We start from the raw sequence: 15163 nt of genomic DNA on the forward strand, positions 1-15163 counted from the left end.
AGCACCCAGTGCTCCCAGTCTGAACCATTCGCTGGTTTGCCTGGGGCTCGGCTGCCCGTGGTCATCCCCACCCTGTGCCTTGGGCGGGGGGGGCGAGCGGAGCGCTCGCCAGGCGCTCCCTGACCCCTAGATGGAGCTCGGTGCCCACCGATCGCTCCCGGGCGGCCCCGGGGCGAACAGGGATGTTCCCCGGCAGCTTCTCCCCCGCACGGCACAGGGCCGAGGAGAGGGGCAGGGTGTCCAGCCCAGTCCTGCTTGTCTAACTCGCCATGGGTGCTGACCCCTGGCCTGAGAGGTTGTCACCGGGACAGCGTTTCACGTCCTGCTGTTCTGGCCAGCTCTGTGGGTCACTATCCACCAGGGTCACCTGTGAAGGGACAGTGCCACGCATTTTGGGAGAAACACCTATAGCTTTGACACCCATGTGCCTCGAAGCACTTGTGGTAAGGGTTATCTTGCCCTAGACCCCGTCCTATGGGGAAAACCAGACAGCCAAGTGTCCCTCTTCCTCTGCTGCTGAGAGGTTTGAGGTTCTCTGGCTCCCATCCAGGAAACACCCATAGGGCCTTAAAATAATGGCAAATTAAGGGAGGTATCTGAGACTGAAGGGAGGGACAGGACACAAGGAAGGAAAAAAAGGACCGTGGGGTGAGTTCCACGCAAGGCAGAACCTCTAGAAGTGCCAAGCAACACTCACCCAGTCCTCCCATCCCACCTCTTGTGTGAGGGGGTCTCCACTCCTCTTATCCCACCAGAGCCAGCTTGGGCCAAGCCGTCAGCAACAGTCGGGGTTTCATCCAGGAAGGGGAGTGAGGCTGGAGTTACCTCCTGCAATCCCACTTGTTGGCAGGGAAGGAAGAGAAACCGGCTCCTGAGATGCCAGAGATGTTCAGCAACAGGACACAGTTCCTCACTCCTCACCTCTTTTGGCAGTGTCTGTGGCCACAAGGTCCCTGAGGAAATCCTTTCTGCTGAATAACATTACAGGTGTGTCTCTGCCTGTCTCCCCACTCTCTCTGTCACGACTGTGGTGTGTTTCCCCGGGGACTGGCACACACATGCGCACCCTGGGGTCCCAGCAGGGGATCTGCATTCCCTCACCTAACTGCTACAAGTCTGGCTTCTGCCTGTGGCGTGTGAGATGGCTCTGCTCAAATCCTCAGATCTTCAAGGGGCCAAATCTGGAGAGAGAGTGCATGGGAACAGTGGTGGGTACACCAACAGATGTCTGGTGCCTTGCTCCACAGAGAGCATACCCTGCTCTACATCCCACCTCCTGCCTCTGGATGTGGTGGTATGAGCCACAGCAAAGTCAGGTTTCAGACCTGTCATAACAACTGATAAGGTTACAACATTTGCTTTCACTCCATCCCAAAGTGAAAGCCAGACCTTTTCAAGTATTTCTGCATGAATGGGGGTGAGTGGGAAATGCCCCTGCCACAGCTCCCTCACTTGCCTCTGCGAGTGGTTATGTCAGTGGGCAGGGTGCCTGGGACACATCCCTCGTTGGCTGCAGGTGTCCCTCCAATGGCAGCAGAGCGCAGCCTGACAGTGGCAGAAACCCAACAGGGCTGTAAATGCGTATAAAACTTCCTGGAGCTTAATCCTGGAAGGAGGGAAATGCTCTGGATACATCCCAGCAGTTACCACCATGCTCCACAACAGTGTCACCATGGGATGCCATAGCCAGGATCTGCATTTCAGCAGCAGTCCCATGGTGTGACATCTCCAGACCCTGCAAGACCTTCCAGTGCCTGCCACTGGCACAGGGCCAGGCAAGCTGGGTATAGTAGTCCCTGCTTGGGCACAGCCCTCCTCTGCCCAGGCTCCCCTTGGACCAGGACCCCAAGGTGCCCCTCACCACTCGCCTTCAAACACCACTGGCCTGCGGACTTGGTGCCTTTTTTCTGCAGCTCTCAGAAGAGCATCCTTGTGCTACATCATGGCTCCCCAGGATCTGCTGGCCTTTATCCTCTCCTCCCCCAGCCTGATCTCAGAGGACACCCCCACTTCTCCCCCAGGCTATCCTGTGAAAACAGCCAGATCAGCTGCGAGAAGGAGAGCACACAGAGGCCTGGCCACAACTCAGTGCACTTGTGATCACTTCCTCACCGGCACCCTGAGCAAACCCCATCCCCACCTGTACCTCTTCCCTCTTGTCACCTTACATGGGGAGATCTGGGGTCAAGCCCTGCCTTTCAGCACATTTTTGTCCAGCACACCTGATAGCCCAAGCTCAATCTAACTCCCACTGAGCACTGACATCGCAAACTAGACACATTCTAGATGAATACCTAGAGAGGAAGAGTCTGGTGAGCCCTGACACATGCCTAAAACCTTCACAACAGCAGGTAAAAATTGCTAAACATGACAAATTCCCAAAAATTTTCTCTTGCTGAGACAGGGAAGATCCTGGGAAACAAAGCTTTTCTCCATGTTTTCATTTATCCCCATCTTTGTACCACTTCCCAGCTGTAGTTTAAAAAGTATATATTGATTGATATTTTTTAATCACTGCTTTGTTATTTTTAGACAGTTGCAGTCTAGGAAAGACAGACAGTTAACCGCAGCGCTCAGACCAGCGGGTTCACATTCTTTACAGGCAACGAGAGAACGAGTTTTCTCAGGCTTTGCTCCCTCCTGCTCGAAAATCAGAGCATGGGCTCCTCATTTCTGCTCATTTTATTTTTGTCTCAAAAACAGAAAGGCAAAGGACGGCTGGGCTGAGGATAAGTACTGAAATTCCAGCCCCAGGGAAGCGCAGGGCAGGGGATTGCAGCTCTCTGCAATGGGATTGCCCACCTTCAGCACACAGGGGTTCGGCTGGAGTCTGGTGTGTGACCTGGACTTACAGAGCTGAAAGCTGCTGGGGCCAGCCCTGTGCTTACCATAGCTAGCTGCAACAACAACAAAAAGCAACAAACAAGCCTGAACAAAAATAGAAGGAAGCCAAAAATTATTTTCTACACTTGTAAAAATCAAGATTATTCTGGTGCTGTCAGAGAAAAAACTAACACAACTCTTTGAATACAGTTTTAGGTGTGACTTGAATAAATGTATAGAATTAATTTAAAACTACCAGTAACAAAGAGTTTCTGATTAATGGAAAGGGGCAAAAAACCTCTGTCCTAATCTTGGACAAGCACTGGCTCATCAACAAATTTCCTACTGTAACAGAAACAATAACAAGATTTTTTTAAAATCATCAAAGTCACATTTAGCTGCACAAACAAAAGATCTGAAAAAACCAATCTGGTGTGACTCCAACAGAAGTTTATTGTGATAATCAAAGCTTTGTGGGCTTTTTTCTTCCCTTGGTATTTGTTTTAAGAAAATCTATCCTTTTTCCACAATTTGAGACCTTCTCATTTAGAAAATTTTCGTCCAGGATAATTTGATAATTCCAAATGTTATTTCACAAACGGTTTTCAAACAAGTGGCCATCAAAGCTGACCACTGCACAAAGAAATCAGCGTCACTCAGCCAGTCCGCTTCTGGCAGGGGAAAAATAAGGTTAATTCAAAAAGTTCCAGCTGTCCCAGAACCCCAGAGAGGAATGGCTTTTTACTGTAACCCAAACAACAAACAGTTTTCAGCAAAGCCATTTTCAGTTTTGTCAGTAAATTGGTTTGGGTTTTTTACCCATCTAGCCCCGAGTGTCTGTGAGCTGGCCTTGGCAGCGAGGAGGGGCTGCCTCCGTGGGGATGGGCTCCGGCTGCTGCCGTGCTGAGGCAGCAGCCCCAGTTTTAAGCTTTTCCTGTGTGTTGGTTAATCAGGAGCACATTTAAAAATACTGATCAACAGTCACAGTGAGATAATGAAAATTATCCTGCATATGGGTGTTTGTGGGGTCAGTGCCTCCTTTCATTATCAATTATACAAACCATATTAGAGGACATGTACACTTGCCTCAGCTCTTCTCCAGCAAATGCCACATGCAGATGACTCTCACTTCTGCTGCTGCTGCAGGAGAAATAACTTTAAATATATAGCAAATGCCCTGTAGACAGGATAATGCAGCCCAAGAAAAGCTGCATGTGGTACTCATGTAGAAAGTGGGGCATGCCTATACTGCAGGGATCAAACTTGCTGGCCCGTGCCCAGGAAAAAGCACAACTGCAGGCTCTGTTCAAGGTGAAAGGCTCCAGCAAAGAGCCTTCAGCCTTTTCCTGGGCCATCTCTCAGCAGAGATAAACTAACTGATCCTCGTTTGGATGACTCATGTGCTCAACTAATTGGCTAAATGGGGGCCAGACCTCTGGTTCCCTCCTGCCCTCATAATTTGCTGAGCTGGGACCAAACCCAGACAACCACAGCCCATCCTATTGGGCTTTGTCTCCTCCAGCTCCACGCAGATGTTTAATACTCCAGTTGCTTGTGCAAAGACGGTGCTTTCCCCTGCTCCAGATTTTGCCTTCAAAAACTCAGCACATCCATAGCCAACCCAAATGAATGATAGCTCTCGATCCCTGGCAGTGTTGTGGCTGAGAGAGATGAGCACAACCCCAGTGCGGTCCACTGTGATGCCCCTGTGCCTTCAGCTGCAGGCATCACACAGGCTTTTCCACCCCAGACCAAAGTCACTCTGCCTTGGTCTGTATTTCCTAGATACAAGCAAACGGTAGAAAAACGTTTCTCCCTCATTCCCATTTCATGTTTGGGATTTGCTTTATTTTGAGAGCAAGGGAAGGGGGAAATGACTTTCAAGGCATCTTAATGCAATTTTATTCCTGCTCCCAAATAAGTATGATACAAAAAATTAAATCAGCCTTCAATGTGATATGGATGGCCCCAGGATACGGCTGAGGTGATGTCAGTCTAGAAAACATAACATTATGTGTCATTGTTTCATGTCATTACTTATTGATTTAATTCCATCATATTTCAGACAACTTTTATTGTCTAGGTACAAATCATCATATTAATAACTGGAAGCACATATGCAGATATCAAAAACACCTTCTGCCACTAAACCAATTTCTAAAATGAATCCAAGAGAAATATTTTAAGAGAAAACTCCTCCAGAAGCAATTTTTCCAGGGACAAGAAAGACCAGGCAAATGTTTTTCTGGTACTGATGTAACATATATTCTCATTTCATATTGAGATTCCTTTTCTTCTTTTGGTCTTTTTTTGTTTGTTTGTTTAACAGGAAAGATTGATAGGAAAAGGGAGAAGTCACCAGTTTTGAAAACAAGGTATAGATAAATGTTGTATCTAAACATATTCCCTGAACGTGCATTATCATATGTTCAACTTTGCCGGGGAACATTTTGGGTTATGAACCGAATAATGTGGATAATATAAAATGGCTGTCTTGGAATTAAATTTTGTAATATTGATGTGTCATAATAATAAAATAGAAAACAGTTTTAATATTAACAGTGAGTCTTATCATCCTTTTTATTATTATTATTATTTTGTGGTGGGTGTTTTTTCCTATCCAGAAACCCTGAAAACAAAAATATACACTGCAACAAACTGTAAACCATTAAAGATTTGTACACAGCAATGCCTCCTGAAGGAGTTCATCTTTCTAGACAAAGTTGGGTGTGTGTTAAATCATTAGCTTAATCAAAATCGAAAAATCTGTCTGCAGTATGAAACAGAATTTAAACAAAAGACTTCCCTGAAATATATGTTGGGAAAAATACAAGGGGTTTTTTTTTCAGTAGTTTTCTGGCAGCAATTAACATATTTTAAAGATATCTCCAAAAAATGGATGTGCTCAGAATTTCATATTTTCCTGTGTTTTATCTTTGTTTTTCTTTTTTTTAGCTTCTTGTCTCCATTGCTGCAGATGTTTCTCTGTGTTCTGGTACACATTGGACTGCAGAATGGGAAAATCCTGCAGCACCATGAATTCTCAGCCCAGTCCTACAATAGCAGATTTTGGATGAAGCAGGCTATTCATATGCTCCCTTAACAAACTCCCCAACAAGGCTGCCCCCAGAGGACCCAGCTTCCCGGAGCACTATCAACCACCAGGTAGCAAAGGCTTGGGGTATTCTGTAGCAGATCCCAGGTCCCACAGGCAGCCTGGACCCCAGGACCATGTCAGGGGGTCCCTGCCACTGCTCGTGGCTGCCTGCCCTCTTCAGTCATATCCTCCAACATCCTTCACTCAGTAATTCCCAGTGTTGGAAAGAAACACCAGGCTGAAGCCAGCCACAGGGCTGGGAGTCTCCCCAAAGGAGTCTGATGTGAGTTTTCCTACCCATTTGATTTTCCTCTGAGAAGGGCTTGTCAAGCTGGGGACGATGTCCTGCAGCAAGGCAGAGCATGAATGGAAAGCAGTGTTCCCAGAGCAATCCCCTGCAAGATTGTCTCTGAAATGTACTCTTGCACACTTCTTTATATTCAAATTCCCCTTTCCTTATTCAGTTTCAGACACAAATATCTGTAGACCTGCCTCAGCCCAGGTGAGACCTCAATCTAAGGTCTTATTCAATAAATTATTCCACATGAGTTTAAGGCTAAGCCCCTGCATAGTCCCTGCCACCCCCAGCAAGCCCCCACAGAAGGCTTCAATTAAAGCAAGTGCTAAATGCACTGCTGGGTTGAAGCCTGAAAATATTTATAGGACCAGGGATTAAAACACAGTATATTACATCTGGAGCTTCCAAAGCCAAGTGGACCTGAGCAAAGTCAAATGGAAATGCTAACTCTATTTTCATTTTTAAAAAAAAATAGCACAGGCTTCAGCATAGTTGTGATATGCTGTCTCCTCTTGGGGAACTAATAGACAGGGAACAGCAAGGCTTTAAATGATTTATTCAGTACCCTGGAGATTTTTTTATTTTCTTTTTCGTTTCCACATAAATTACACAAGCACTTTATAAAATGAATACACATAAAACACCTTGTAAGTGCATAACTTAGAAAAAAGAAAACAACAAACAAAAGCAAACAAACGAATGCCTTTAAAAATCTCACTGAAAATAGGTTTTCTGGTTGCTTGTTTGTACTGCTTAAATTGGCAGTGCTGTTTTAGATTATAAGTAACTGAAAAATATATACTGTTTATATATATATATCTCTATATATTCCTGGCATTTGCTAGAAGTGCTTTGTTTAATTGTGTCTCGTTCTCTTGGTACAATTAAAAGAACAACTAAGTTAAACGGCTGAGAGTGAAATCGATTTTTTGCTGTCAGGAACTGCCTTCTAATGGGAAACTGATAAAATAAAACATTGGACAACATTTTGCAAATTATATGGAAATATTCCACAGAAAGAAACTGCATTACCCCCACAAACTGCCACACAGGTCCTCTTGTTATTAAAATACACGCTGATGGGCACAGAGTCCGTGGCAGCTAGGGACTGTTTGGGCTCTTCATACAACTGAGATATCATATTTACCGTCCTCAGGAGTCTGTCAGATCCTCCTCTTGTTCCCCTCCTCACAAGAAAAAATTAATGAAAAAGGGGAGGAGAGACGGCGAGGTGAGATCTGAAGGGTTCCCATCTGGCACAAGCAGAAATTGCTGCTGTTTCCTCCATTTGTTGCATCCCCGAATGTCACCGGTGAGGACAACCCGAGAAGTCTCGCTGCAGAAATGTGCTTCCCTGGAGCCTCTGCCTTTTCTTTCAAGCCACCAGTTCAAAACATATATATATATATATATATATATATATATATATATATGTATATGAATATATATATATGGATGGATATATAAGGGTGACCATAGACTTTGCACTGCAGCCAGTAGAATCCTAAGGAAGTTTTCCTGTCCCCAAGCTGGATGAATGCCGGCGGCTGTGTCCGTCAGGGCTGGGCTTTTGTCTGGCAGCACGTCAGCAAGTTCAGGGTCGACACTGGAGACTTTCAAGAGAACAAAGGGGTTGGGGGGAGGTGAAACAACATTGCTGCTCCAGCAATTCCATGGCTGGGGAGAGTTTTTGGGGTGGCTTCCCTTCTTTTCGGTCCTTGTTGAGGGTTTCCCCAGCTGGACATGTAGGATGCACATGACCAGAGGATCAGGGGGTTCCAGCACTCCCTGGGGAGAAACAGAGTTGCTACATGTCCCACCAAGGATGCCACGTGTTCCCCTGGGGACAGCCCCGCCGGTAGAAGGTGTATGTGCCATCACTGGGTGCCAGACTTATTCACAAGCAGAGGCGACAGTGGTGACACTGGTGATCTTGGTGGAGTCATCAGACCAAGGCTGGAGATTCTGGAGGGCGAAGAGAGAGGAGTTGTGGACACAGATGGGGTCAGCTTGGATGGGCTGGTTGATGGTTTTTTGGAAGGCTTCCTGCTGCAACTGCATGAGGATGCGGTTTGCTTGCTGTCGCTCGGCCTCCCGCTCCTCCGCTGTCTGCCTCCTAGGAGAGAGGGAGCCATTAGGGGGGCCTGGGGAAGCAAAGGAAGGGTATCTCCAGAGAGATTAAGTTGTGCTGGGTGCTCATGATGTGGGAGTGCAGGGGTAGGAAAAGAGGGTTTCTTGCCATGGTGCGGTCCCACACCGCCTTCACAAACGGCCAGTAAATCCCATAAACTGGGGACTGAGTCTGTCTGTCTTACTGGCCTCAGCAGAAATTGCTCTGATCAAAGAGAGCTGGGAGCAGCCCATAGCCCTGGATTATTCCCTGCCCACAGGAAAAAAAACAAGCAGAGACAAAACACCTGAAGTGTCACACAACAGCATTACAAAAGTTGCAATTCCCTAAAAACATGCTCTGTGTCTGACAGCAAGAGCCAAGCATGCAAAGCCCCAGTAAAAAGCATGGAGCAGGATAAGGTGAGGCAGTGACTGGCAGTGTCACACAGCTGGGAGATGGGCAGTGCCACCCTGGACATCCTCTTCCAGCATCCAGGTTTGCCATCTCGTCTGCCAGGCTGTGGTGGCCAGCTGCTGAGATCTTGGATGAAGGCAAAAACATTCCCATGGCAGGCAGCAAAATTTCAACTAAACACTAGAAACAGATTTTTTAGCAGTAAGAAAAATTAAAGCACAAAATATACTATCTGGAAAGGGTGAATTACAGTGTTTTTACAAACAGTTTGCACACATTTCTGCCTGGTATGACACCAGCAGATGTGATCCCTGAGGAGAGGGTGTTAGGGGGTCAGAAGGGGTTCTTTCCAGTGTTGGTAGGGCCCTGGCTCTGGGCTGTCTGGGAGCAGAAAATGGGATAGGTAGAAACTGCCTGAATGCTCTCATATCCATGATGAAAACCCCACTCCTGCTTGCTCAGATGGCAGGTCAGTCTAAAGTCTGCAGCCTGTGGTCACCTCTGCTTCACCTGGCACGTCTACTGATGCTGCTGGGAAAACTGGGGAGCAACTCACAGTGCTGGTACCAGGATAATTCCCGAAGCATCCTCTCCCTCCCTCATACCCCCAGGCCCAGCTGACGTTCTCTCAGCAGCTTCAGTGGACCAGTGACACAGGAAATGGCAGCTTTTTAATTTAGCAGCTCAGGGGGATATGAGATGTCTCCTCCTCTTTGGTCGTGGGAATTGGAAGTGACAGCTCTGATCTCCACAGTGACATCTCAGAGCACAGGGCAGGGGGTACCTGGCTCCCAAAGGTGAAGCAGGCCAGGGCTTGGATGCCAGCAATGGGCCTCTGGGCACCCAAGCCTCCAGACATGTGGCCAGTGTTCCCTCCTGGGAGCAGGTAGTTCAGGGCTCAGTCCCTACTCTAATCACTGTGTCAACATCTCACATCAGACATCCTGGGAAGAGGGGGCTCAGAGCAGCACCAGCATCCCTGTGCAGCCTGGGGAGCAGCTCAGTCTCTGCTTCAATGAATATTTAACGACGCCCTGCACAATGAGGAGATGCTCCAGGAGGAGGGAGGGACTCTCAAGTCCAGGGTAATCAGGAGCACCATGGCTGTGAGCACCTTGCTCCCAAGTATCTCCCTGCTGCAAGCAGCTGGTCTAGTCATGGATTCACACCAGAACGGGATTCCCTGGTTCATATCTGCCCGGAAAGAGATGTGTCTAAAGCAAGAGCCCACATCTGAGGAGGGGATCACACAGCCACCTCACTCCAGCAGAGACAACCAGGCAAGGAGCAGAGACAAGACTCTTCCCCGAGTCTGCATTTAAGCAGTTAAACTCAGAGGGCATATAGCAACCCTCTTTTCTTGGATACTTCCCACTGCCTCATTCAGGCCGAGCCTGCAGCAGTTTCTTCCAGCTGCCAGTACTCCAGGAACCACTCAGAGCCCTCTATCCAGTACAGGGACCCGAGGCAGCGAAACGGGTGTGCTATCAGCCAGGGGCACCCACATCTCTATCGCAACACCCAGCAGGCACAGATGCATACAAGCAGAACTGACACGCTTGTGTCCCTCTGGCTCAGGCCAGAGATTCTCCCATGTCTAATATTACAGCTGAGGTCTGGCTGCAGTCTTTCCCTTGGGCAGAAGCAGGATTTTGTTTCTCTTTACCCAGCTATTTTTTGTAAAACATGTGAATAGGTTTGTATCCTCTGCACCTCTGCCAAAAGAGGCTGAATTTAGCCAACAGATGCAAAGAGTATTGACAGATGGATTTGCCTCACTTCCTTAGGAAACCTGGTTAGAAGACAAAGCTGACCCCGTTTTGCAGGCCACAGCAGAACTGTTCCTCCTCCAGGATCCTGCTCCTGGCCAACAGAAATCACTCCAGATAAAGACTTCCTGATACTTGGGGTATTGCTCTTCCATGGATTCTCTAGTGAAGAACTCACCAGGGTCGAGGATTCACACACCCCCTTGGTTTCAAGTTCTTTGTCCCCCATTTCTTACCCAAGCCCAGCATCCTCAGGCAATCACTGTCCTATTAACCCTTCAAAGACTCTGGGGAAGCCCTTTCCCCCCGTTTTGAAGAAGCTGCTGCCTGCCTGCCCTCCAGCACCCAGTGCTCAGCACCCAGCAGCACCACCCTTCTCTGCTCTCTGAGGGAGCTCCCCCTTGCCCGTCATTTTCCGCTCCCGCGGGGTGCCTGTCCCCAGCCTAGGGCAGGAAATGTTCTCAGGGCTGGGGTGCTTCCCTCGGGAACATCCCGGGAAGGTGCAGCTTGGGAGGGGCAGGGTCACTGCTATGGAGACCTGGAGGCTCCTTGTGAGCCCAGCCTTCTCTTCCTCTCCGGCTTCACCGGCACGGCCGGCAGCAGAACAAAAAGAAAGCGTTTGGGCAAGGAGGCACCGCGAACCGCGCGGGGACAAAAACCTCCGAGCTGTGCAGAGCCCGGTACTCCGACAGCCCCGGGCCGGGGGCTCCCACATGCAGCTGCCGCGGACAGAGGCGCGGGAGCCTCCGCACCCACGAGTGACGCGGACTGCACCCACTGCACGCGTGTGCGCACACACACATTCATCCCCGTGGCACACACGCACACCTTTTTGCGTGCAGGTCCGGTGTGCACACACCGTGGAATGCACGCACATGGCCCGCACCACACCGCACTCGTGGGGCTGTGTTTGGCACTCACAGCCCCGTGCACGCTCACACGCACACACACACACACACACTGAGTGCGGGCACACACGGGCATGCGTCGCCTTCACACTGACCGTGCAGTTCCACACGCGTGTCCTGCTTGCACACACGCCCGCAGGTGTGCACACACCCACACTGCTGTGCATGCACACGCACCTGTACACACACGCTCGCATTCACACACCCACACGGGGCTCGCACGCCTCTGCGCAGCCACCAATGCTCCTGGCAGAGTTGCTGGCAGCCAGATCTGTCCCCCTCGTGATGCCCCATCCCTGTTCGCCGAGACCCCCGATCCCTCACCTCCACTTGGTGCGCCGGTTCTGGAACCAGGTCTTCACCTGGGCGTCCGTCATCTTGAGGGCCTTGGCCAGGGCAGCGCGCTCGGCCGAGGCCAGGTATTTCTGCCGGTGGAAGCGCTTCTCCAGCTCGCAAATCTGCAGGCGGGTGAAGGAGGTGCGCGGCTTCTTCTTCTTGGGGGGCGTGCGGTTCTGGTAGGGGTGACCTATACGGCGTGTTACAGTGAAGGGTGAGAGGGCCACTGGGGGGGACACGGGAGGAGGGGGGATGAGAGGCAAAGAAGCAAGCAGCGACACATCAGCAGAGGGGCTCCGGCTCCCGGCCGCTGGGCTGGGGACGCCCCCCACCGCTCCGAAGCCGCGGCTTCCCCGCCGACACCCACGCACGAGCTGCAAAAACTCGGCGGCGGCCCCGGGTACTGGGAAGGCCCGGCGGCCTTTCCTGGGTGCCGCGGGCACCCGCCGAACACCGGTCGGCTCCGGCGGAGGGGAAGGCGGCCGCTAGCCCGGCCAAGTGTCTGCCGGGGAACGGAGGGTCAGCAGCGGCAGCCGGTCCTGGCGCCGGGCCGGGGCTCCGCGCTCCGTGTCAAGAGGGCTCGGGATAATTTCGTTTGCGCGCGGCGGTAACCCCATCGGCCCGAGCCCCAGTGCCTTGTACACGGGAAGTAAAGTCCCGGACTGGAAACAGGAGTTGCGATTTGTTGTTCTGTTTGTTTGCCATGTTGTTTTGTTTTGTTCTAAATATATATATGGTTTTGGTTAGTTGAGGATTTTTTCCAACCCCACCAAAAAAAAAAAAAAAAAAAGAGTGAAAAGTCACATAGTGTCTAAGCCAGAAAGAGATTGGTGAAATCAGGTGCTTGCCAGGGAAAAAGCCCGTTCGTCCACCCGTAGTCGTACCCAAACCCAGCGCCATCGGGTCAAAATTAAACGGGAACTTTCAAAAATCGGGCCTCGGTTTCCGCCCTCGGGAAGAGGGGCCGATTCGGGCACTGATTTTTCCCCGCTGCAATTTCGTTCCTTTCTTTTGTTTGTTTGTTTGCGTCTTTTTTATTTATTTCTTTTCGTCGTTCGAGTTTTTGCTTTGTTAGCGCCGAAAGACGAGCCCAGCTACACCTGGAAACGGTGGCAAGGCCGGAAAGCGTCTCCAGCCCGAGCCCCGCTCTGCTCGGGTCTGCAAAAAGTCCCTTTTGCTGAGGAAAAAAGGCTGAGCCCAAACCCGCAGCCGGGGGAAGCCAGCCCGGTTACGGAAGGCAACGGGACGGCCTTCCCGGGCAGGCCAGGGCCGGGGCCGCCGGTCTGCCTTCCCGCCGGCCGGGCCGTGCTTCCCAAATAACTCTCGGTTTTGAAGGAAAGTTTCCCCGGGCGTTGGCTCGGGCGGCAGGGATTGGGCAGCCGTGCCCGGGGCTTGCGGGTCGTGGTGTGCGGAGTTTACCATCCCTTTTCCCTCTTGTCCGCCTTTGCCGAGCCGCATCGCGGAAAAAAAATTAAATAATTTTTTTTAAATACACCAAACTAATAAATTGAGAAATAAAAAGAAACTAAAACAACCAAAAACCAAACCACATATACAAACAATCGAACCAGCCAAAATATCGAAACAAACAAACAAAAGGAAACACAGCTCATTTAGGGGGGACTGAATACGCCTCATTTCCCACCCCGTCGTGCTTCTGGCCTCCTCCCGGACCGACTTCCCAGGACCATCCCGGCTGCTTTCTCCATCCGGCCGGAGAGATCCCCGGCTGGATCCCCTGGCACCAGTTGCCTCGCCGAGGCCGGGCGGCGGGAGAGGAAGCGGGGCAGCGGGAGCAGGGAGAGAAAGGGGGTCCCGATGGCGCGACTCACCTGTGAACCTGTCTTTTGTGTACCGCCTGTTGCTCTCCATCCAGGGGAAGGTGAGCCCCGTGAGACTGTTCATGCCGTTCACTGCCGGCACGGCGGCGGAGAGGGGCTGGTGGACGCCGCCGGCCACGGGGCGATGGGCCGGGACGCGGATCACCCCGCCGGCCGAGCTCAAGGTGTTGCCGTTCATGCTCACCGCCATGTTCACGTTGTAGGAGCCGGGCAGGCCGCCCATGCTGCAGGAGGTGCCGGTGTAGGCGCCGGCCGCGCCACCGCTCGCCCCGTAGCCACCCGTGACCGTGTTATAGGCGCTGCCCACGATGCAGCCCAGGCCGTAGTCCGCCGAATCCTGCAGCCGCGGGTGCGACACCATGCAGCTGCCCGGCTCCGATGTGTTGAGGATCTGGTCGATGCCGAAGCTGATGGGCTCGGCTTGCCCTTGGTGCAGGTGGTGAGCCCCGAGGTGCTCCATGCCGCCGCTCGGACACCGGGGCCGGACCTCCGCCCGGGCAGGGCAGCACAGCCCCGCACCGCCCCGAAACCGGCAACGGGGCCGCACACAGCCGGGACACGCCGGCTACGCGCTCAGTCCCATAGCACGACGGCCGAGCAACCCAAGAAACGCCAGCAGAGCCACGCAAGGCCGGGACACGGCAGCCACACGCTCAGCACGGAGACACAGCAGCACAGCCATGCGCAGCCCAGGTACAAGAGTGAAACACCCCCGCAGCCCGGGACGCGACAGCCGTGCCCAGCGCGGCGCAGGACACAGACACTGGAGACACAACCGCGCCAAACACACCCAACAGCTTCCAGGAACGGAGACGCGACAGCTCAACCACGCACACTGGTCCCGCTCCGATGAGACCCAGCACCCCCAGGTACCAAGACACGTCAGGAGCCTCTCGCCCAGGACACACACACGTACGCACGGACACGCACACACACAAGGGTGCCCCGGGGACCCCTCGCCGCAGAGGGCGGTGGGGAGCCGGGAGCCCCTCGGAGCGGAGCGCGGCGGATTGTGAGTGCGATCGCCCGCCGCCCCGCTTGCCCATCAATCACCCTACCCAGGGCCTACTGCTGCAGGCCCTCACTCTCCATTGGTTGGATGCTGAAAGCAGCCCAGTGAATGACAGCAGAGAAGCGCACACAAGAGGAGTTTCTTCTTCCCCAGCCCCCCCTCGCACCCTCACCCCACCGCTAAAAAAAAAATCACCGCCCGTCTCGGCCTTATAAAGTGAGCACTGGGTGCGCGCAGGGCACTGGGGGGTGAAATAGTGGCTGATACCGGGCGGCGGAGCGAGGACGTTTGGTCCCGGAGTTTGTGGCCGCGGACTGCTAGGAAGGGGGATCTTGGCTGCCAGCCCCCGCCGGAGAATCAAGCCTAGGCCACGACCCCCACAGGCTGCCGCTGATCCCGAGTGAGGGCTGAAGTCGGAGGATCCCCTTCTGATGGGGTCCCAGACCCGTCGTGACGCTTTGTTCCGGAAGAGTATTCTCAATTTCGAAAGTCAGCACCTTTCAGAAAGCCGGGGAGCTGGCGGCTCTCCCATCACCAGACCCCAGAGCAGGG

General features: G+C 51.9%; 1 protein-coding gene across 1 annotated transcript; it reads right to left on the reverse strand.

Annotated features, from left to right (window-relative positions):
• Positions 1–8111: 8111 nt before the first annotated feature.
• On the reverse strand, positions 8112–14059 carry TLX1 (T cell leukemia homeobox 1; the record flags this gene model as incomplete). Its single annotated transcript, XM_082285869.1, has 3 exons — positions 8112–8334; positions 11747–11948; positions 13591–14059. 3 exons carry the CDS (start codon positions 14057–14059, stop codon positions 8112–8114), a joined length of 894 nt encoding a protein of 297 aa, XP_082141995.1.
• Between the last annotated feature and the right edge of the window lie 1104 nt (positions 14060–15163).

The sequence above is a fragment of the Coloeus monedula genome, assembly GCF_965178545.1.
Source record: "Coloeus monedula genome assembly, chromosome: 8".
NCBI lineage: Eukaryota > Metazoa > Chordata > Aves > Passeriformes > Corvidae > Coloeus > Coloeus monedula.